At 39.4% G+C, this 23,916-nt stretch overlaps 1 protein-coding gene across 1 annotated transcript in view; it reads right to left on the reverse strand.

The window, feature by feature from the left end:
• The window catches only part of Ranbp9 (RAN binding protein 9), a 76,342-nt gene that overhangs the window by 34,528 nt on the left and 17,898 nt on the right, over nt 1-23,916 (reverse strand). Inside the window, exons 3-4 of the mRNA XM_005066347.4 lie at nt 1,272-1,324; nt 14-181 (exon numbers count right to left, since the gene is read on the reverse strand). Coding sequence (XP_005066404.4) covers nt 14-181; nt 1,272-1,324 — 221 coding nt within the window. The remainder of the gene's footprint in view (nt 1-13; nt 182-1,271; nt 1,325-23,916) is intronic.

The raw sequence follows: 23,916 nt of genomic DNA on the forward strand, positions 1-23,916 counted from the left end.
TACATCTCAGTACCTAAACTATGTCCATTCTTCGTGTAAAAGCAGGTATTGTTGATAAGATTAACACAACAGCCAATGACATCACCAGTTGTAAAAGTTGGTCCATATGGTTGTCCAGTTCCAGAAGAACAAAATGAATGTCCATCATCCCCATGGTAACCATATGAATGTTTATCCCAACCTAGAGAGACAGGTTAAGTATATTTACAATGAAGACCAAAGCTCCTCAGCTGTCATTTATTTAGTAATGTTGGAAAATTAGTCAGACTAGCACAACAGATAATGTAAAGATACAATCTCCAAATGTATAACTACATTCTCAACAATTATACTATATAGCGATTTCACCACTAAAATGCTGTCTAAAACATTAAACCCAGAACACGAGAAATAGGTACCAAAGAGAAAGGATTCCTATCAGGATCATGAACACAGCAGTCACAGCAGGGCATGTTTTTCCATGCATTACTGATCATGAACACAGCAGTCACAGCAGGGCATGTTTTTCCATGCATTACTTCTTTAGCTAATATAGCAAAAGAATTTTGCTTTAATATGAGTAACATACATATTTTAATGTAAAATAGATTATGATTTCCATTTACCACAAATTTCTCAAGGCTGTGATCCATATGGAAAAGTCATGCAATTTGTGATCTCTTTATACAACTCAACTACACACATTCTTATAATTAAGACCTCACTTAAACCCTCTTAACTTTTAGTAAAAATGCACAATGAAAATATACCAAGTTACCCAAGAATTAGAAGCAGCGGTACTGGCTTGATATGTTCCTACTCAATGTATTTCCTGTAGTTCTGTATGGGTCAGTTTGCACTTCACATAAAACTATTTCCTCTACTGACTTTTAACATCAGGAGACAGAATCAACTGCTTTGGCTAACTGGTTCTCATACGGTATTCCGGTTTGTCCACACACTCCTGAGCCACATTTGTTACTCATCTATACTCTCACAAGGTCACACAGCAATATGGGTTAAAGGTCAGGATGTGACTGGTGGCAACAGAACTAGTCACATTAAAATGCTTCAAGTGGCTGATACAAGTATGTAAAGTTAAACAGGACAAAACATTAACAGAAAGGCAAGCATAGGTATTATGCTATGTAAGTTCTACAGAAGAAAATGAAATTTAAATACATCAAAATCTACTCAACTTTCACTTAGCATTCATAATACAAGTGATGAAAATTTTAACCAGAAATGTCAGTCCTAAGGCTCTAACAATACTGTAACACTTGCAAGTGTACCTGGTAGTCTATTCATGTTCACACCTTGAGCAGAAAGACCAATTCCCATGTAGCTGTTGGAGAACAAAGGAAAGGAAATGCAGGTTATTACAGTCAGAAATGGTCAAATCACTAAATACTCTAAAACATAATCAGAACCAAGCCCAAACTGAAGCTCCCAAGGTAGCATGAAAATGTCATTACAGTGTATTCCATAGAAACAATGAGCACATTTAGCTGGCAATACAGCCTAGATTCCCAGCAAACTACAGTCATCATAAACATATTAAAAATATTAGTAAAGGCTGGAGAGATGGTTCAGTGGGTGAGAAGATAGCCACAAGCAAGTATGATAAGCTGAGTTCAATCTTCAGGATCCACACAGAAGCAAAGAATTGCCTTTCAGAAGTTGTCCTCTGACCTACACACACACATACTAAGTGCCAATAAGAAGACATCTGAGAGATTTCAAATAACTTCTTGATATACTTTAGGGCTTTGGAAAAACAAGACCAAGAAAACCCTACCATCAGTAGATGGAAATAAATAAGGTCAGGGCCAAAATTGATGGATTAGAAACTAATGATAATGCACATTATTAATGACACCAAGTTACTTTTTGAAAAGATTAAGATTTGATAACCCTTGGCCAAACTAACTAAAAGAAAAAAAAACCCAATTCTTAAAATTAGAGATGAAAAGGAAACCTTTACAACATATACCAATGTAGTTCAGAAAATTACAAAGCTTAAAAACATTATACATAGTCCACTAAATTCTAAAAGAAATGGAAAAATTTCTTTCTACACATGTATGACCTGTCAAATTTAAAAGGAGATGAATTATTTCAAACCGATCTATAAGTAGTAGTGTAGTGAGACAGAAACAGCATTTAAAAAAAATCTCCCACAGTCAGTGAGATGTCTCACCAGGTAAAGATGCTAGGACCCACATAAATGAAAAAGAGCTAACGCCCCACAAACTTTACTGACCATCACACACCACCCTTATAAATATTACAATTTCTTAGTTTACTAAAATCTCCTAACTAATCAAAGCCCAAGTCCAAACAAACTGACTACTAAATTCTACAGGAACTTCAAAAACAAACATCAAAGTTCCCCAAATTCTTCCATAGAATACAAAATACCAAATTATTTTTATAAAATCAGTATTAGTTGACACCAATAGCAGATAGACATATTAAAACAAAACAAAACTGCAGGCCAATCTCTCTGATGGACACATGTGGTGCTTTGAGGAAGAATGGCTCCAACAGGCTTGAATGCTTAGTCACCAGGGAGTGGAACTCTTTGAAAGGTTAGAAGGATTTAGAAGGGAGGCCTTATTGGCAGAAGTTTGTCAGTGGGGGTGAACTTTGAGATTTCAAAAACCTATGCTAGGCCCAGTCTCTCTCTGACTGCCTGCTTGTAGGTCAGGACGTCTTAGCTACTTCTCCAGCACCATGTGTACCACCATACTCCTTGCCATGATGATAATGGGTCAACTTGCAAAACTGTAAGCAACTGCTTCCTAAGAGTTGCCTTAGTCAAGGAGTCTTCATAGGAACAGAACAGTAACTAAGGAAACAAAGATGGGGGGATGGAGGGAAGAGGGAGAGGGAGTGAAAGGAGAGAGGGGGAGAGAGTGAGAGGGAGGGAGATTAAGGAAGGAAGGAAAAAGGAAAACCCAACTCAGCAAGACATTTAGAAACTAAATTTGAGAAAACACCAAGCAGATTATCATCACAATCAAGTTAGCTTAATTCCATAGACATAGGGATGTTTGGTCCAAATTATGTAAATGGACAAAGACAGAAATCACATGGTCATCCCAAAAAATGCAGAAAAGACTTTTGAAAGTATTGTTTCATGATAAAACTCTTGAAGAAACAGAGTATAAAAGCATGTAACTCAACATAATAAACACTATGATAAACCTATAGACAACCTTCACTAAATGGGGAAGACAACTCAAAAGCATTTCCACTAAAAACCAAGAGCAACTCATTCTTATTCCAAATGGTACTAAACTCTTAACTAGAGAGTAAGGCAAAAATTAAACAAAACTGACACAATTAGGGAAGAAGTCAACCTATCCTTATTTGTAGAGCATATGATTCTATATCTGAGAGACCCTAAAGACTGCACCAGAAAACTCTTAGAAATGATAAACTCTGAAAAGTGGCAAGACACAACATTAATACACAAAATCAAGCAGCATTCCTATATACCAAGAAAGCTAAAAGCCATCAGGGAAATCACTGAGGTGAACACACACTCTAATACACAGACACACAGACACACCTTGAAAAAAACTAACCAAAATAAAGAGCTCTACAAGAGCTTTATTCGTTTCTTTTTATGTGTATGTGTGTGAAGGTGGATGTTAAAAGACAACATGTAGAAACTGGCTCTCTTTGGTAATGAACTCAGGCTTGTCAGCAAGCACCTTTACTTGATGAGCTATCTCACCAACCCAGAAAGCTTTAAAACATTCAAAACTGAAGACATGAGAAGATAGAGCAACCTTCCATACTCATGGATTGCAATTATTCTGTAAAATAACTCTCCTAACCAAAATCAATGCAAACTACATCAAAATTTCAATGTCACTCCTTATGGAAATTGAAAAATGTATCTTAAATTTCATTCAAAAACTTAAAGGAGTTAAGTAACCTCCATGGGCACCAGGCAAGCATGTGGTATGAGCATAATGCTAACAAAACAACATTAAAAAGACCTCACTTGGTGTGATACTAGTTATTTTCAACTTAATTGGTTCAAGAGCTGATCAGACAAAAAAAGCATACCTGTGAGGGATTATCTAGATTGGTTTGTGATGGGACAGCCCGCCCACTGTTTCATGGGCTGGGGTCCTAGACTGAATAAAAACAAGAAAGAGAACTAAGTATTCATTCATCTCATTCTGTTTCCTAACTGTGGGTGCAATTTCACCAGACACCTCAAGCTTTGGATGCCATGACTTCACCAGGAGAGGGCTATAATCTTGTGAACCAAAACAAACCCTCCATTCCTTAAGTTGCTTTTGCCAGATATTTTGTCCTAGCAAAGTATACAGTAATTAAGACCCATATTCAAAGCAATCCTGAGCAAAAATAATGATGGAAGCTATCACTATACCTGATTTTAAATTATATTGCAGAGCCTTAGCGTGGTGCTAACAAAACACCACTAAAACAGACGCATAGATCAATGCAACAGACACACATTCATGTAGCTACAGCCACCTGCTTTTTGTTTTGTCTGTCTGTTTTTACAAAGATGCCAAAAATACCCAAGGCAGAAAAGACAACCACCTTAACAAGTGGCCTTTAGAAAACTGGATGTCTACATGAAGAGGAGTGAAACTAAATGCTTACTTTCAACCATACACAAAAATCAACCCCAACTACATCAAAGACCTTAACGTAAGACCTGAAACTGCTTGAGGAAAAAGTAGATAAAATACTTCAAGATACTGGCTTAGGCAAGGACTTTCTGAATAGGACTTGAGTCACTCAGGAAATAAAGCCAGCAAAGACAAATGGGACCTCATAAAATAAAAAAAAAAAAACAACAAAAAAAATGTTTCCATACAGCAAAGTAAACAGTTAATTGAGCTGTCTACATAATGAATCATAATCCAACAGATTAATAACTGGAATATATAAAGACTAAAATCACAATAAGACAACCAATTAAAAACAAGTGCTATGCAATTGAACACAGTTCTCAAAAGAAATACAAAAGGCCAACAAATACACAGTCTTCAAAATTTGTAGCCATGAGGGAAATGCAAATCAAAACACTCTCGGGGATCTATTTTCAGTCAGAATGGTTGCTGAAGGCAAATGATTGTGTCTTCTCTATTTTCGAGACAAGGTCTCTCACTGAACTTAAGAGTATGCCATTTTAACCAGAGTGGTTGCACAGTGAATTACCAGGATTCACATTTACCAGAACCCTAATACAGGAGTGACAGACAAAAGCCACCATATCCAGGTGGGAATCTCAATGCAGTCTTTCATGGCTGTAGAGCATGAAGTTGGCCACTGTGCTATCTCACCAGTCTGGGGGACATTTTCTTCAGTGATAGAGCACAACTGCTGCACTGATACCTCATGACGGGTGTGAGCGATAGTATTACCTTTAGGCAGGAGGCCCTAGGCTACAAAAGAGCTGTCTAACCATGAGCTTGCAATACTTACTGAGCTAGCAAGCAGTCTTCCTCCATGGTTCCTACCTTACTTCTCTCAGTGATACTGTGGCACGGAGTGTAAGCCAAGTAAACTCTTCTCTCCTTCAGTTACTTTTGGTCAGAGTATTTCATCACACAACAAACTAGAACACATATCTTAATAGTCAATATCTACTATGTATTATTTCTTTTGTGACGATTATTTTGTTCTAATCTTATAAACAATTTCAAGTCCCTTATTTAGATTTTGTCAGTTTGCTCAGTTTTAGAAAACTGTCCTCTTGAAACCCCAAGGTGGGGTCTGGAGAGATGGCTCAGAGGTTAACAGCATGAGATGTTCTTCCAGAGGTCCAGAGTACAATTCCCAGCACCCACATGGCAGCTCACAGTGTTCTGTAACTCCAGTTCTGGGGATCTGACACCTTCACACCAATGCACATTTGTTTAGAAAAAAACAAAACAACAACAACAAATCAAATCAATGTTTTAAAAAAACCCAAGGAGTATTTTTAAGTATAATCTTATCAACAATTTCAAATATTTTGCATAATTTGACATTTTATCAAAAGAATTCATGCCCCATTGGGGGGGGGGTTCTGAAGTTTCACTCCTTTTGGAAACATTTTGTGTTATCTAACATTTCCCTCATAAGTTCCTCTATTATTTGTTTTGCGAAACTATAATCCTAAATGGCTGTTTTTAGTGAATGAAAAGATTTCAGTAATATATATTAATTTTATGTAAGTTGCATATATGTACAATGATTTGATGGAATTGGGCTTACCCTTTCTTGTCTTGCTCCACCCTGCTGATCTCCTTCCTCTCCCCAACTAAGCCCTTGGACTCTCTTTTCTCAAAGGATGACCCATGAGTTTAAAGGCTTGCTACAAGACACTCCCACAGACCTAATCACAGGCAATCTGATCTAGTCAATTCAAGATGACTTTAGGTTTTGCAAGGCTACAAGACACTCCCACAGACCTAATCACAGGCAATCTGATCTAGTCAATTCGAGATGACTCTAGGTTTTACAAGGCTGACAACAAAGACTTTCTAGGACAACACACAATTTTCAAAAGCTTATAAACACCATCAGAAGCTGGGAAGCTTTAAAACAGAAGTAAATGCAAAACCTAAAAAACAGCAAACTGAACCCAATTTAAGTCTAAGTTGACTACAATGACTTTAAATGTCTTTTGATAGTATTCACTCACCATTCCTTACGAAACATCCAGCAAAGTAATAAAAAGAAATTATTTAAACATAGTACTTTTTTCCCCCAACTCCAATACAACCCCCACACAAAACAATAACCATGAACAACAGTGAAGCCATTTCCATTACAAACAGGAACAATGAGCTGCTTCTAACCATTAAACATTGTTTTGGAGATCTTAGAACACTTAATATAGAACAAAAAATAACCAGTAAAACATTAAAAGGCAGTGTATTCATTTATAGTTGGTATAATTATATACATACAAAACCACAGAAATTATTCAAAGCATTTAAAATTAGCCAGGTATTTTAGAAGCCTAACTGTATATTAAGGAAATCAATTTTAACTGACTTCCAGTAACACCCAGCTGAGAACAGGAGCAGTGTATTACTCACAAAAACTACACAATAGTAATAAAGTTTTCTAGCAAAGTTCAAAAACAACGTAGCAAATCTCTATCTAGGCACAACATGGATCTAGATAACTTGACAATATATAAATAACTTTTTCTAAAACAGTGGTTGCTCTCAACCTTCCTGATGCTGTGACCCTTTAGTACAGTTCCTCGTGCTGTGGTTAACACCCAACCATAAAATTATTTTCATAGCTACCTCATAACTGTAATTTTGCTACTGTTATGACTCATAATATAAATATCTGTTTTCCACAGTCTTAGGACAAGTGACCCCTGTGTAGAGCTTCACATAGTACATCTCAATCCTATTTCTTAATCCAGAAGAAAATGATTTTAAAGTTTACATATACAAATACAGAATTCCAAGAAAAGACAAAGCTTAGGTAAACAGCAGGCCATTCCCTGCTAATAATAACTTAAAGTTTTTGAAACTTCCCAAGAATATTACTAATAAGAACCTACGGTGAGTCAGGCAAGAGTGACAAGACAGTAAGACACAACAGTAGGCTGACTGTAGACTGCCAAGAAAGCCCATGTACCTATACTGTTACAAGATAGCAGCCCCAGCCCAAGCTCCTGGGACAATACAGACTGTGACTGTGCGTACTCACTCACAGGTGCCTACAAGTTTCCTGTAGAACAGGGAATCCTTATTTGCTCTCAACAAACATTATGACCAAACCCAACTTGAAACAGAAAGGGTTTATTCCATAATCACAAAGGCACTATGCTGTACCCACCTTATTAGCTGAAATTCCACCAGGGGAAACAGACATATGCCTACCATCGGACCAATTTCACATGTGTCAAGCTGACAAACTGACCACTGTAGCTAGAGATATGCTTATGACAGTTATTAGGGGTTATATTTAACTTGAAAAACATCAGAAGATGAGTCAAAGGATGGAAAGGGAAATGAGACTGCAACAAAGCAATCACCATCACTTCTATTCTATGATAAGTCTTCTTAAAACTAATGGGTTGAGACTGAAGAGACACCGCAGTGCTTCAGAGCCCTGGATGCCATTCCATAAGGAAGACCTGGGTTCAATGCCCAACACCCACGGCTTACAACTGGTCTGCAAGTCCAGTTCCTCGGGATCCAACACCATCTTCTGGCCTCTGCAGGCACTGCACTGCACATGGTACACAAACATAAATGCAGGCAAAACACCCTCACATGTAAAATAAAAACAAAGAAAAACATTTTTGAAAAAGGCTTACAGGAAAATAAAAAAGGGACATGGCACACAAAATCTGTCATACGTTAAAAAATAACATTTTTCATGTGTTAAAATTATAAAATACAATAAATTAGACACTTTATCTTGAAAAACAGCTTGATGTTTAGGCGAGAAGCCAAGTGTCACAGGTTTGAATGAAAATGGTCCCCATAGGCTCACAGAGAGTGGAACTACTAAGAAGTGCGGCCTTGTGGAGAAAGTGTGTCTCGAGCTTTGAGGTTTCAAATGCTAAAGCTAGGCCTGGTGTCTCTCTCCCCTGCTGCCTGCCTATCCAGATGGAGAACTCTCTGTTCTTCTCCAGAACCATGACTGCCCAGGTTACCTTGTCCTGCCATGACAATGATGGACTAGACTTCTGAACTGCAAGCCACCCCCCAATTAAATGTTTTCCTTTTTAAGAGTTGCTGTGGTCAAGGTGTCTCTTCCCAGTCATAGAAGCCCTGACTAAGGCGCAAAGCTACAGCTTAAGTTATTGCGAAGTGATCCGGCACAAGGGTTTGCAAGCACAGGCACAGCTGGGTTTGGCTCATAGCACAGGCACAGCTGGGTTTGGCTCATAGCACGCCATAACTGAACAGGTGGTATATGTTCAGGTGTTGCGTGGTAGAAAAGGCTCAAACGTAACAAGTGTAAAATTTGTTTACATACATGAGCAAGAAATTTGTTGTTATGGCACTGTGTTTATAAAAAGGAAATCATGAAGATTTCTTCAGATGAATGTTTCAAGATAGAAAATTTCCAATTATTAATTCTTCAGTATTTTTAATTAAGTTATAGTTGTGCCCAACATTGCATAAAGAAACTAGCAGGTCAGGCTGTGGTGGCACACGCCTTTAGTACCAGCACTCAGGAGGCAGAGGCAGAGGCAGAGGTAGGCAGATCTCTGTGATTTCAAGGCCCGCCTGGTCTACAGAGTGAGTTCCAGGACAGTCGGGGCTGTTTCACAGAGAAACTCTGTCTGGGGAGTAGGAGAGGGAACCAAACCAAAAAAACAAACAAAAAACCTATTGGGTTTAAAGATATATACGTATATCTTGGCATCTGTTCTATCTACCCCCCCCATTTACTTTTTTTTCTTATTTTTAATTTTGGCCACTACTAAATTTTAAATCTTATAAATTTAAAACTGTATCTTTCATATATTCCATTCTCAAATGTGTTTTATCACATTCTGGTAATGTAAGATATAACTTTTAAAAGCCCATTCATTTCCTCACTCTATTTTTTGCTATTCTCATCATGTCTCATGCCTTCATGTTGTCACCTCCATACAACTATTATTGTTTGAAACAATTAGTGTAATTTAACATAATGAGAGTAAGAGTAGACTTTAACCGAACTATGGACTCCAGCTTTCAGTGGGAGAATGTACTTAAACTGCCGAAAGGAACGAATGTAAACCAATAATCCTATATCAAGCTAAACTATACTTTTTAAAAGGAGAAATTAAGAAAATCTCAAACAAAAGCAGAATTTGTTGTTAGCATTTTACAAGAATTAACAACAGGGATGGACAAGGTAGTTCAGCACGGAAAGGTGCTTGGCCATCAAGGCTAATGCTTGAGTTCAATCTCTGGAACCCACAAGGAAAAGGAAAGAACCAACTTCCACATGCTGCCCTCTGACCTTCACACATGTGCTGTGGCACCCCCCACAAACACACACACATACAAATTAAAAAAAATACCTTAGAGAAATATATAGAAAATTATGTGAATGCATTTTTATTTATAATTTTGCCTTTTGATTTAAACACAGAGAAGTAACTATAAAATTCTGTGGGCTTACCAGTGGCCCACAGATGAAAACTAGGCCTGAGCTGATGCCAAACACTGTCTATGGCCCTACCACAGCCAGGATTTGTGTAGATGCCCATGGTTCCCACAGAAGACCATACAGATGCCTGGAGTCTCGGTCAATAATACCTTAGGCCATGTTGGTATCCGAGGGACATGCTGCTGGGGCCATATAGTGACCTGCACTGCCATCACCCTACCCCCTGACCATGGTGACACCCAGATCTGAGCTGCAACCTACGGCCATGCCAGGGTCTATGCTGATACCCATGGCCCCTGGTACCATCGTAGGTAATATGGATGCCCGAGGTCTGGGTAGCTACGTGGGACCATGCTGGCAGTCGGATGGCCACCTTACAGCCGGGGCAATGCCGATCTCAGTGGCCTGAACAGCCACACAGGGCCATGGTGATAGTGGGCTTGGCATGCTGCCAGGAACCATATCTGGGTCCGTGGTCCTAAGTCATTATCTGTGTTGATATACATGGCCCACACTGCCACTAAAGACCACAAGGATGCTTGACTTCTGGGCCACCACCTGTCATCATGATGGGTTCCAAGGGACGTGCTGCTGCCAGGGCCATGCTGACAAGAGTGGCCTGTACTGTCACCCCTAGCCATGGTGTCATCCAGGTCCTAGGTGCTACTGAGGTCCCTGTCTGTGGCCCTACCACAGCCAGAGTCTGTGTCTATATCCATAACTCTGGTTACCAGCAAAGGCAATGCAGATGCCCGGGATCTGGGTCAACACCTGAGGCCATGTCGGTGCCCGAGGGTCATGCTGCTGCCAGGGCCAAACCTGTGGCCGGAGGCCATGTCTGGTCTGTGGTCCTGCCACAGCTAGGGTCTGTGTTGATGTCTGTTGCCCATGTTACCACAAGGGCCCATGAGAACCATGTGTTCAGGTGTGGGGGTAGTGCAGAGCTGCCCCCAGGATAGCTACCCCGCCTCATTAGCATAGGAGAGCTGACTCTGCTCCTTGTCTGAGGATGTGGTCCCAGGTGCCCAGTCAGACCAACTCAGGTACCACCTAGACACACATCCAGGGCTTTGAGCTAGCACTCCCCAACGTCTATCCCATCAGGACCTGCTGAAGCTTGCGAAGGGACTGGTCCTGCAGAACCATAGCCACAGGATCTCTGTGACTCAGGGCAACTACCTGACATCCAAGTGGAGTTTTGATGAGGATCCAGTGTTGATGGTGTACCAGAAGCCAGTGGCCTTAAACAACGAACATCTGCAAGTAAAACTGTTTGGACGAACAGGTATACTGCATGATACACAGCAGCTCCCCATGCCACCAAGATGAATGAAGAGGCGATAGAAAGAAAAGATGAAGGAGCAAAGTGATTTGTTTGTTTTAATTAATACTTTTATTTGTATTTTTAATTTTTTATATTTATCTTTATTATTTATTTTTAAGTTTGGGGGTACTACAAGGGTGAAGGACAGATATGGAAAGACTGGGAAATGATTGGGTTTGGGTGCATAATGTGAAATTCCCAAGAACCAATTTTTTTAAGAGGTCAATTAAAAAAATCTGTGGGTTTAAAATATATGCAGATAATAATAATAATACAAAGCAGAGGGACAACACAGGATAAATGTAACTAAAGTGGTATAGGGTTTAAGCACTAAAATCTACAATTGACCAATTAAAGAAATTAAAGAAAACCTAAATAAATGACAGGATCAAGAATCAAAATAGTTAACATGAAGATGGAAAACTGACACTGAGGTTCAAAACAGGCCTTACCAAAAACATAACCCACTTTTTTTATATTTTTGGTTGTAAGCCTAGCCTTTAACGGCTGAGCTATCCCGCCAGCTCCATAACCTGCTTTTTTGATCCTAAAATACAAACAGAAATATATGGTGCTCCCAAGAGACCAACAAATTTTAAACGAAACTGGAAAATTTACACTTCTCAGTTTCAAAACACACTACAAAATACAGCAGTCAAGAAGAAATACTCCTATGTTTAAACTTAAGAGATGACTGAAATACAATTCAGAATCCAGAAATTAGCATCTAATCTAAGTTAAGATGACTTTTTTTTTCTGTTGGTCTGATAGTCTTTGGTTTTGTTGAGACAGGCTCACATGTAACACAGACTAGCCCCAAACTCCTTCCATGGCTGAAGCTGGTCCTGAACTCCTGCATCTACTTCCTAAGTACTGGGACTGTAAGCATGCACCACCATGCTCAGTACTACGGAAAACTGATCTTGGACCAAAGGAGGAAGTTAGTTCAACAGGGAAAAACAATCTCTAAACAAATGGTGCTTGAACAACTGGATATGCACTCAGATAAAAATTAATTCAAATGAAGCAGAAAATAAATGAGGAGCTAAAACTATACAATTCTCAAACACTGTACTAAATCTTAGATCTAACACCAAAAGCAGAAGCAACAAGAGAAAAAACAGACTTCTTTTTTTTTGGTTTTGTTTTGTTTTACGAGACAGGGTTTCTCTGTATTGTTTTGGAGGCTGTCGATCCAGCCCGGCCTCAAACTCACAGAGATCCGCCTGCCTCTGCCTCCCGAGTGCTGGGATTAAAGGCGTGCACCACCACCGCCCGGCTAAAAACAGACTTCTTAAGAATAAATTTGTTATGTGTGTTGTTAACCCAACTCCTATGAAACCCTAAAGACTTATTCACCTGGGTTTCTTTTTTATTTAAATTTATTTATTTATACAGTGTTTTGCCTGTATGTATCCCTGCAGACCAGAAGAAGGTACTAGATCTCACTCACTACAGATGGTTGTAAGCCACTTTGTGGTTGCTGGGAATTGAACTCAGAACCTCTGGAAGAACAGCCAGTGCTCTTAACCGTTGAGCCATCTCTCCAGCCCTCACCTGGGTTTCTAACATCCAGAAATTTAATACCAAGATTCCAACAAGAACTCATGCAAAGAGCAAGAAAAAGTGCAATCTGAAAAGCAAAACAAATGTCATTCCGACTAAGACATGACAGATGCTGAAAATTCAAACTGGGAATTCAAAACAACGGATTAATGTGCTAAGGACTATAAAGAGACACTGAACTCAACATCAGACATCAAAAATGAAGAATGATTTTTCTGAGGTATCAATAGAGAGAGCAGAAGTAAGGAAAGAATTTGTGAGCATGGCAATAGTCGTGGAGCCTTCCCAAGCTGAAATGTCATGGGGAAAACTATTTTAAAAATTAATATAAGTAGACACATACAAAAGCTAGTATACAACATCTAAATAGCACAAGACCCAGGGCTGCCACGGGACACAAGGCACACATTGGAGGATGCAGCCTAAGCAGTAACCCCACTGGGACCTCCTGTGGTGTTGCTAGAATCTTAAAATTAATTTCAGAATGACTCGGTATGAAGCCAAGTTGGGTTATTGAAAGATAAAGAGCAAGAGACAATGGACTTTTCAGATTAAAACAAGGGTTTGAGAGAGTTGCCTAAATAAACAATAGCTACTTATAGGACTTGGTAGGTTTCAAACATTAACACTGCTTTTGTGATTTGAACCAGGTTCAAAGTTTAAGAAGAATGAATGAGCTTGTTTCTCCCTGGATCAGAGTCCTGAGAGACAGGCCCACAAAAATGTAGCAAACTCATCTTTAACAAAAGAACACGGGATTTGGCAGAGAACGGAGTGTCTCTCCAGCAACTATTGTTGAAATTCTGGCGTCTATTTGTGAAAAGCAGAATACAGACAGGTTTGACAGTATGGCGGTTTGAAGGAAATATACTCTATAGTACTGGGTATTTGAACTTGCTGATGTTTGGGGGAGGCTTAGGAGGAAGTATGCCACTGGAAGAAGGTTTTGAGAGTTTAAAGACTACACCATTTCAGGTTTGCTCTCTGCTTCATGCTTGTGGTTCAAAATGCAAGTCCTCAGTTTCCTGTTTTTAACTGCTAGGTCTTTTCTCCAGTCCATTTTTGGTTTCTTTTGTTTCTTGAGACGGAGTCTCACTATGTTGCCCTAGCTAGGTGTGGAACTTACTACATGGTCCAGATTGGTCTCAAACTCATGAAGATTCACCCACCTCTGCCTACCAAGTGACAGGATTAGAGGAGCATGCCACCACACCTGACACTTTAGACAGACAGACAGACCGACCGACCGACCGACCATGCCAGCGTGCTCATGTGGAGGTTAGAGCACAACCTGTGGAAGTTGGCTCTCCTTCTACCAAACAGGACCTAAAGATGGAACTCACTCAGGTCATCAGGCGTGGCAGCAAGCACCTTTACCCACTGAGGCATCTCACGCATCCACAGCTCAATTCTTTACCAACTCGTTTCTCCACACAGCCGGGGGCATTACTCCTCAATCATTTTAAATCATACATTAAACCACCAAATCATACATTAAAAGCATGAATATCAAAGGAAAATCATTTTTCCTGATTTTGGAATATTACTCTCACCTGAGTTTGGCTGAAGCAAACAAATACTCAACACATTTGAGATAAACATACTGCTTTTTGTAAAAAAAAAGAAAAAAAAGATGAAAGAAATACCACATGTCAAGTAGCATGTCAAGATGAGGTCATGCAATGTTAAAAGTTATAATAGAAAATTATAGGTATCTTCAAGACAGTACTAGAAGGGAATAATTATATTAAAATCAACATGTAAGGAGTGGTACACAAGAACAAGATTTATTTTTTACTTTATTTTATTTTATTGAGACAGGGTTTCTCTGTGTAACAGTCCTGGCTGTCCTGGAACTCACTTTGTAGACCAGGCTGGCGTTGAACTCACAGATACCCACCTACCTCTGCCTGGCTACGAATAACATATTTTTAAAAATTTCTCTTTTGTGACCCAAATACACCTTAAACCTTACTTCTCTGACTAATGTTAAAATCCGTTTGAACAGAGAAAAACAGGATAAGATGTGGTGATATTTTGTTTATGATCTAACAAATAGAGCTTACCTGAAGATCAAAGTGTAAAAGCTAGGCTCACTAGTCAGCCACAGAGGCCAGGTAGTGGTGGCACACACCTTTAATCCCAGCACTGGAGAGACAGAGGCAGACAGATCTGTTAGTTCAAGGCCACTCTGGGCTACATAAAATTGATCCAGAGCTCACAGAAAGGTGATCCCAGCACAAAGGAGGTAGAGACAGGAAGGGATATGGCTGGGTGAAAGGAATATAAGGTGGGAGGTGACAGGAGCTCAGGACAGTCACTTTGCTTCTCTGATCTTTCAGCTTTCAGTCCAATAGCTGACTCTGAGTTTTTATTATTAATACCAACTAGAATTTGAGCTACAATAAGAACCAAGGGCTACTCAGAGAAATCCCTGTCTTGAAAACAACACCGGAAAGAAGGGAGGGAGGGAGGGAGGGAGGGAGGGAGGGAGGGAGGGAGGGAGGAAGGAAGGAAGGAAGGAAGGAAGGAAGGAAGGAAGGAAGGAAGGAAGGAAGGAAGGAAGGAAGGACACAAAATGTCAGCATAGTTAGTTTGGGTTATAGAACCGTAGAGGTTTTTAAGCACATCTATGTTGGGCACACAGCATGAAGCCCAAGGTTCCATAGCATTATCATCACCACAGCAACAAGTTATTTTCTTTTCTGTCTCATAAGATATTAATTTCCTCCTTTGAATTAAGAATGTTAACACCTTATAACTGAAAAAAAACTTAAAACAGCAATTGTTATGTATGAAATTACTAAGAACTATATTGAGATTTCAAGAGTACTGAAGATAACAACTGAGACTATTTAAGGAATATGCTGGTTGTGTATCTCCAGGTCACTTTTCATATAATGACCAAGCACCTCATTAGAGAATTCTTCATCTTGTTCTCCAACAAAAATGCAACTTCCATCGTCCCTCCTTAATCCATTCAAAATGCAAGTGTACAAAAGCAATCTAGAGATCTCCCAATCAAATTTCTAAACATCATTCATCACAGAAATAGACAACTTCATCTTAAAATTGATTTGGAAGCATAAAAGTCCTCAGACAGCCAAAGGAACCATCAGAAAAAGAACAATGCAGGAGGTACCAACATACCTGATTTCCAGTTACATCACAGTCGCTGTAACAAACAACATGGTACTAGACAAAAACAGACAAGTGGATGGATCAATGGAGCAGGGGCCAGATGTAACCTACTATGCAGCTACTGCCCTCTGACTTCTAACAAAGATGCCAAAACTGTCTAGGAGAGCAAAGACAGCCTCTTCAAAACCAGGATCAGGAAAACGCCATGTCTACACATAGGATGAAACAGATTCTTATCTCTCATCAAGCACAAAAATCAACTCCAAATGCATCAAGTATCAACTTAAGAGCTGATACTCTGAACCTGCCAAGAGGGTTGAGGAAGGGATAATACTTCAAAGTATTGCATAAGCCAAGGGCAATCTGGATAGGATTCCAGGCACTCAGGAGACATGGTCAACACTGAACCAATGGGACACTATGGAATGAGAAAACTTTTTCATGGCAAAGGAAACAGTTGATCAAATGAAGGGACAAGCTACAGAATAAAAGAAAATCTTTGCCAGCTACAAGCAAGACAGAAAATAACTGGAATACACACAGGGGGAAAAAAACAAAACAGCAACAACAACAACAACAAAAAAAAACACCAAGAAAACAACCCAATCAAAACATTGGCTAGAGAACTGAATCTCAAAAGAAGGAATTCCCTCCACCATCTGGGAAGTTCAACTACACTGAGATTCCATTTCACCCCAGTCAGGATGTCTATCATTGAGAAAACAAGTGCTGCCATGGATACCGGGAAAGGGTAACACTTATTCACTGTTGATGGTAGTGTAAACTGATGCAGTCACCATGAAAATCATCATGGAGCAGTCTCAAAAAGCAAAACAAACAAAACACTAAAAGTACAGCACAGAATATGCCCAAAGGACTCCACAATACACCACAGAGACACTTGTTCATCCATGCTTATTGCTTTTTTTTTTTTCACAATAGCCAGGAAACACAATCAGCCTAAATGTCCCTCAAGAGATGAACAGATTTTTTTTAATGTGGTACAAATACACAACAGAATTTGATTCAAACAAGCAAAACGAGAATGCAGGAAAATGAGTGGAAATAAAAAACTGTATTAAATGAGATAACTCTGACTCAGAAAGACACACATTGCATGTTCTCTATCATATGCAGACTCTAGCTTTTGATTTTTATATATGTGCAATTATTTAAGTGGGAGTGTTACAGAAGCCAGGAAACAGAAAAGGGCCCACGAGAGGCATAAAGAGACTTTATACAAGAGGATCAAGGAGCATAGTAGAACACATAAAAGCAGAAAGGGAACTACAAGGAATGGAAAGACATGGGGTGGGGACAGGAAGCTGTGAAGAGGGCGTCAATCAAAATTAGGTATGAAAATGGATAAGAGAAACTTAACATTTTGTAGGCTAACTAAATAAAATTATTTGGTTTTGTGGGGGTTTTTGTTTTCAGTATATAGCCCTGGACTAGGATGGCCTTGAACTCACAAATACCCACCTGTCCCTGCTTTCTAAGTACTGGATTAAAAATGTACACGCCGGGCGGTGGTGGCAAACGCCTTTAAGCCTTTAATCCCAGCACTCGGGAGGTAGAGGCAGGAGGTTGTCTGTGAGTTCGAGGCCGGGCTGGACTGACAGCCTCCAAAACAATACAGAGAAACCCTGTATACTTGAGCATAAACATTCCCCTCCCCCAACTCCTCCCAAAACCTTCTACTTACCCAGTCAACTTCATATTCTCTCTTAAAACAAAACAAAAACCATGGAGTCCTTTTTGTATTGTCCAACTACTCCTGAGAATGCAACCTGCCTTGGAGTGTGACTCACTGAAGAAAACTGACCCCGCCCCTTTCCTGGCAGGTATCAAATGCAAAAAATTTCTCGGTTAGCTGTAGGTCTGTGTGTCTCCACACTAGCTGGGCTCTCAACTGGCATCAACTTGTGTAGGTCTTGTGCATGTTGTCACTGTCTCTGTGAGTTCATATATGCAATAAAAATTCTTTTTAAAAACATATGCAATAGCCTGCTGGTGGGGACAGACGGACACCTCCCCCCCTCCTTCTCAGGAAGCTTTGCTTCTCTTCAGTCATTCATTGTGATGTCTCCCCCCATCTCTTTAGCAAATCCACCTCAAACCCCCACCCATACACCTCTTCTTAAACCTTACTAAAAAGAACAATATGTAAATCTCTTATTTGGCCTGAATGTCTCATATTTCATTCCTTCCTTACCCAGCCTGAACTAAAACAATCCATTCACACAATCCCTCATCAGTAATCTCAACTGAGACTGTTTTTCCAGTTTACTACCGTAATCCCCCATTCTGCATCAAGCACACAATTCAATCTTCTTCCCTTACCAACTGAGTACAGACAAGCACCTCACATTAGTAAGATGCTGACACAACAAATTCATGGATTTACTTTCACTGCTTTTTTTGTTTTTAAGACAGGGTCCCACTATGTAGTTGTGGCTGGCTGGGAACTCACTATGTAGATGAGGCCTAGCCTTGAACCCCAATTAAATGTTTCATTTATGAGAGTTGTTGTGGTCATGGTGTCTCTTCACAGCAACAGAAACCCTAACTAAAATACTAGGTATGGAACAAAAGAAAGCTCTGAGGTAGACAAATATATATATGGGTTTCCTCTCCACTGATACTAACAAGGAAGTAGATCTTAAACACAGTAATCAGGAATATGAATATAACAAAATCTATGAAGGAAAAGCACAGGAGGGATGAGGTCAAGCCCGATCTGGTTTGGAAGTGGAAAGGCTGTCAGACAAGCTGCTTAAGTCTAACCAATTCCAGGTCATAGTCCACATTCCTCATTTTTCACTTTAAGCACACCACTACCTATTTAGTTCTTTAACCCAGAGCACCATGGGAGTCATCATCCTTACTTTCTCCTCAGCTACCTCAAACCACTATTCACTTCTTACTAGATTTTGCAAGGCATACTTAGGTTTCGGTTTCACTAGAATCACAGAACTTATGGAATAAATCTCTTAGTATACATAGAAAGGGGATTTACTGGAATGACTTACAGGCTATAGTCCAGCTAATCCAACAATGGCAAGCTGTGCACAGAAAGTCCAAGAATCTAGCAGTTGCTGAGTCCCATATAAGGCTGCTGTCTCAGCTGGTCTTCTGTATATGCTGGAATCCCAAAGAAGCACACTCCAATGCCAGTCAAAGAATGGATGTGCTGGCAAGGTGAGAGCAAGCAGGCAAAGAGTAAAAGCGTCTGTCTTCTATGTCCTTCTATAGGCTTCCAGCAGAAGGTATGGCCCAAATGAAAGATATGTCTTCCCACCTCAAAATATGAATCAAAGGTGTGTGTCTTCAATCTTAAAGGCCCAGACTAAAATTAAACTTACCTAGTTCAAACCAAACAGAAAACCTCTCACGTGTGGGTCCTCCATTTCTGGACTGTAGTTCATCCCAGATATAGTCACACTGACAACCACGATGTGCCACAGAATACACTGGCCAACAACACACAGCACACACATGTATCACCTACATGGCATGCAAGGATAGTCTGTGACGGTCCTATTACCAAAATCACATAAGGACAAATTTCTAAGAACCTACTACAGTCATTTGTGGTGTTACCTTTCTTGCACAAATAAAGCCTGTCTGGGGGTCAGAGAATGGAGCTTGCCACTAGCTAACCATAGAGTTCTGGAGGTCTGTACAGACAGACAGGAAGTGAGGTAGCTGGGCAGAATCAGGATATAGACAGGGACAATCAGGAAATCGCTCTTTTCTTTGTTGAGATGCTTTAGAGTTAAGGTGTGCTGTGGCTTGCTCCTTCTCTCTGATCTCTCAGCATTTACCTCTATAAAAGAACTCCTTTTACAGTCATGGATAAGACATGACTTTTTAGCAGCTTTACAAAGCCCTGCTATACAGATTAAGGCCTCAATATTGTGTTACAATTATTTTCATACTTTCTATAACTTCAGAGAAGACTACTAAAAACACAAGTCAACCCATATCACTGCCTTGCTGTTAAAACCAGTACCTAAGAGGTAACATCAAGACCTAGTAGCATTAGATGCCCCTCCATGGTCTTCACTAGGCAATAGTTACTATGCTGGAGCCCCTCCTCAACAGCAGCACAGCAGTGGAGGTGCAGTGCTTACTGGGCACCACACAGCTGTCACCAACAGCAGCAATGAGATGAGTTGCCATGAACCAGGTCTCTAATAAATGTGTCAAATGCATTATTTAAGTTAGTCCCATCAGGACTTTTAGGACTGAGACTGAAATCATTTACTGAAAGTGCAAAATCACAGAACAGTGAACAGCGGAGGCAAGATTTCAATGTCCACTCTGCTTCTCAACAAAAGAAACCCGGCTTGTTAAACAGGAATTTACCTTTAAAATCACACACCATCTACAAAAAAGGATGCCCAAGAAGCTCGTCTCCAATGGGGTTGAAGGACAGGGGAGCCAGAACCAGACATTTGCCTGTTTCCTCTACTGCAGAGCTAGATGTTACAAAGTCTGTCCTGACCACTACTGTCTTCTAACAGCTGGTCTGCACGTCATCATTTTGTTCACCTGTATTACTACTATCTTACACTATATTTTATTATTTATTATATTTATTATTTACCCCCTTTCCTATAAATTTCTGGACAGTAGGAACCCTATTTCAGCAATGTCTACAGTCCTGTCTTCATCTTGTCAAACCCTATTAGTCTTAATTATTACCCATTTGTGGTACATAGTAGGTAATCAACACATAAAACTCTTCTTCTGTTTTCATCCCTACCGCAATCTACTCCTCGGCCAAACTCCTCCTAGCTATCTTGCACACCACCATTACACATGGTATTCTTTCCCTAGTTCCCATTGGTACTGCTGAGTATGGTTATCCTTTAAAGATTCACTATTACCTATAAAGTTTAGAATTGTCATCAAGGCTCTCTGATCTTAGTCCATTCTTTCTTCTGTCTGTTTCCATTTCAATGCCCTGATGTCCCAGTAGCACTTAGTACCGAGCCATAATGCTTCTGCCAAAGACTACACAAATTCATACTCTACCCAAGATTACCTTGCTCATTTACCACCTTGTGGAATATTTTTCTCCAACAAGCCTCTCAAATTCCTACTAATATTAAAGGGCTAGCACATATTACTTCCTTGATATATGTGTTTCCTTGAGCCAGTTCCCCATATATAATCTCAATCTTCATTCAACATAGACTGTCTTAATTTAGAGTTTTAAGAGTTTTTTGCATGGCTGCTCTCTGCCCTACCCTACTTTATTTTCTAAATACTAACATAGATATGTTTCCTGAGTTTCTACTGCAAGTCAGAAAGCCCATTAGTAAGTATAACTAAGACAACCAAGAATAATGTAATGCTGCTTAGGCTTATTGGACTTCTAACTATGCAATGTATCCAACAGGCATCTGTTAAGTTGATAACTATGCTGTTAACTTACATTACTTTCTCTTTGTTCATACCTTCTGTGAGCATTCATTTGTTGATAACAACCAACTGAAACTAGGAGGTACCCTTCTAGTTTTGTTTTTTAAATCAGTGTAAATGTAGTGTCTAAATGTGGGCTTGTGCACTTGAGTCAATGCCTGAGGAGGCCACAAGAGGGTGCTGAAACCCATGGAGCTGGAGTTACAAGGCAGTTGTGAACTGCCTGACATGTGTGCTGGGATTAAAGTGGGGTCCTCTGCAAGCAGTGCATGCTCTTAACTGCTGAGCCATCTCTCCAGTCCCAGCCCTTCTGGTTTTTTGATCTTCTCAACGCTAGGTAGGAAACTTTCTTTTCTACTCTTCATAAAAAATAGCTTATAAAGTTAATAAGCATAAAAGGAACACTTTGATAGCATATTATTACCAGCAGGAAAATTGAGGACTAGAATACAGACTGAAGCACTTGCCAATTCTTCCAGAATCACTGTCAAACAGTGGTATCAATATTTTGTTTGAAGAGTTAAAAATATCATATGCATAATAAATTATAACTAAAAGTTCTCAAAAAAATGTTATTATCTCTCACAGATTGAATTAACTGTTTCTCTGTTACCTGTGTCTATTAGCATGCATAATTTAAAACTTGAATGAAATTCCTGAGCTGAAAGTACAGTCAGAAAAAAATGATTTTTAAAAATTTCTTAACAGCCATTGGTCAGTATTAAATAATATGTCTCCTAAAAATATGGTCATGTGCATAACACAATTTAACAATTTTTTGTTATGAAATCTGTTCAAATTTCTTAATAAAAAATGGAAAGGTTACTGGTCAGATAATTTGTCCTTACAAATTAAACTTATTTTCCTGAATGTGCATAAAATTATGCTCCATTTAAATAAAAAGCTAACTCAGAAAATTATATTCTTTCATGCAGGAAAACAGATTTCCTTCAAGCCTTATGTTCTAGGAAGAAGAAAACGATGCCATGCTCCTGGTCTCCCTCAGCAGACCCAGACACAGTGCACAGGGCAGAGTAGAGGAACTTCACACCACCCTTCCTGTTCTCTTTCACTGTCCAGAGAGGCCACCACACTGAACTCCCATCATCTGTGAATAAACTTGTCAGTGACGATTTTTCTAGAAAACCAAGATCTTGGATTCAAATAATTTCACCTGTTCTAAACATGGTCTAAAGAAGATTCTATTTAAAGTGAACTGAACAAACAGATAGGCACACATCTCTCTAAGAAAACAGGGGAGTGGATAAGTGAACTAGTTTGCTCATCCATGCCATCAGCAACCAAGGAGTCTCTCCAATATATGCTGCAGCAGGACCATCTCAAATGCATCATGTTAAGCTGAAGATGCCACATTTAAAAGATTACTTAAGTAGGATGATTCTGTTTATACGCCACAAAACGTAAAGGAGACACATATTATTTTGGGGAAGAGGCAGTGACCCACAAAAGATACCCAGAAGCTAGGACTTAAAACTGATTAGTTGAACTGGCAAATATGAAGAAGGGACGAGAAGCTAACTCTGGGGGAACGGGCAAATATAAAGAACTAAAAAACCTAAACCCACATATGAAGAAAGTGTCAAGAAAGTGCCTTATAGATGAAGAACAGATAAAGATTAAGAATCAACCATTTGGAAAAAATCAGATTATCATTACAACAGTGAAAAACCATGAGAACACTGAAAATAAGGACAAAGTATTTGTGGTATGTATTTGTGTATGAAAATGTCACAGTGGTTTGTATACTTTACATAAATGATTTTTAAAGAGGTGGAAAAAAATTAAAACCCTGACAACATAATAAAATGTGCCACTGAGGCAGATCAAGAGTAATGCAAATTAGTCTGGCTACTTTGCAAAAACTGTCTCAGTTCCTTATAAAGTTAAAAATATGTTTTAACTACAATTTGGCAATCTTGTTCCTGGTTATTACCCAAGTGAAATGGAAACTTGCACAAATAAATGTTGGTAATGGTTATATTTGTAATTGTGAAAACCTACCCTTCATTTGGGGAGTGGGTTAGCATACTGGTTTGATCTTCCGTACCCTCAGCAATAAAAAGGATTGTTCTCCAATATATGTAGCAGCAAGGAAAGATCTTGAATTCGTTATGTGTTATACAGAGCAGATGCTGGCAGACTTGGAATGCTGCATATTATGGTTTCATCTAGATACCATTCTAGAAATGGCAAAGGATGTGCAGAAACCCCATCAGTGTTTGCCAGACTGGAGATGGGAAAGGGTTATCTACCAAGTGACAGAGAGTCAAGGAACTACTCTATCCACTAGTTATAGTGGTTATGACTGAATACATTTGTAAAACTTT

Source organism: Mesocricetus auratus, unplaced genomic scaffold, assembly GCF_017639785.1.
Source record: "Mesocricetus auratus isolate SY011 unplaced genomic scaffold, BCM_Maur_2.0 Super-Scaffold_100013, whole genome shotgun sequence".
In the NCBI taxonomy this organism is placed as follows: Eukaryota; Metazoa; Chordata; class Mammalia; order Rodentia; family Cricetidae; genus Mesocricetus; species Mesocricetus auratus.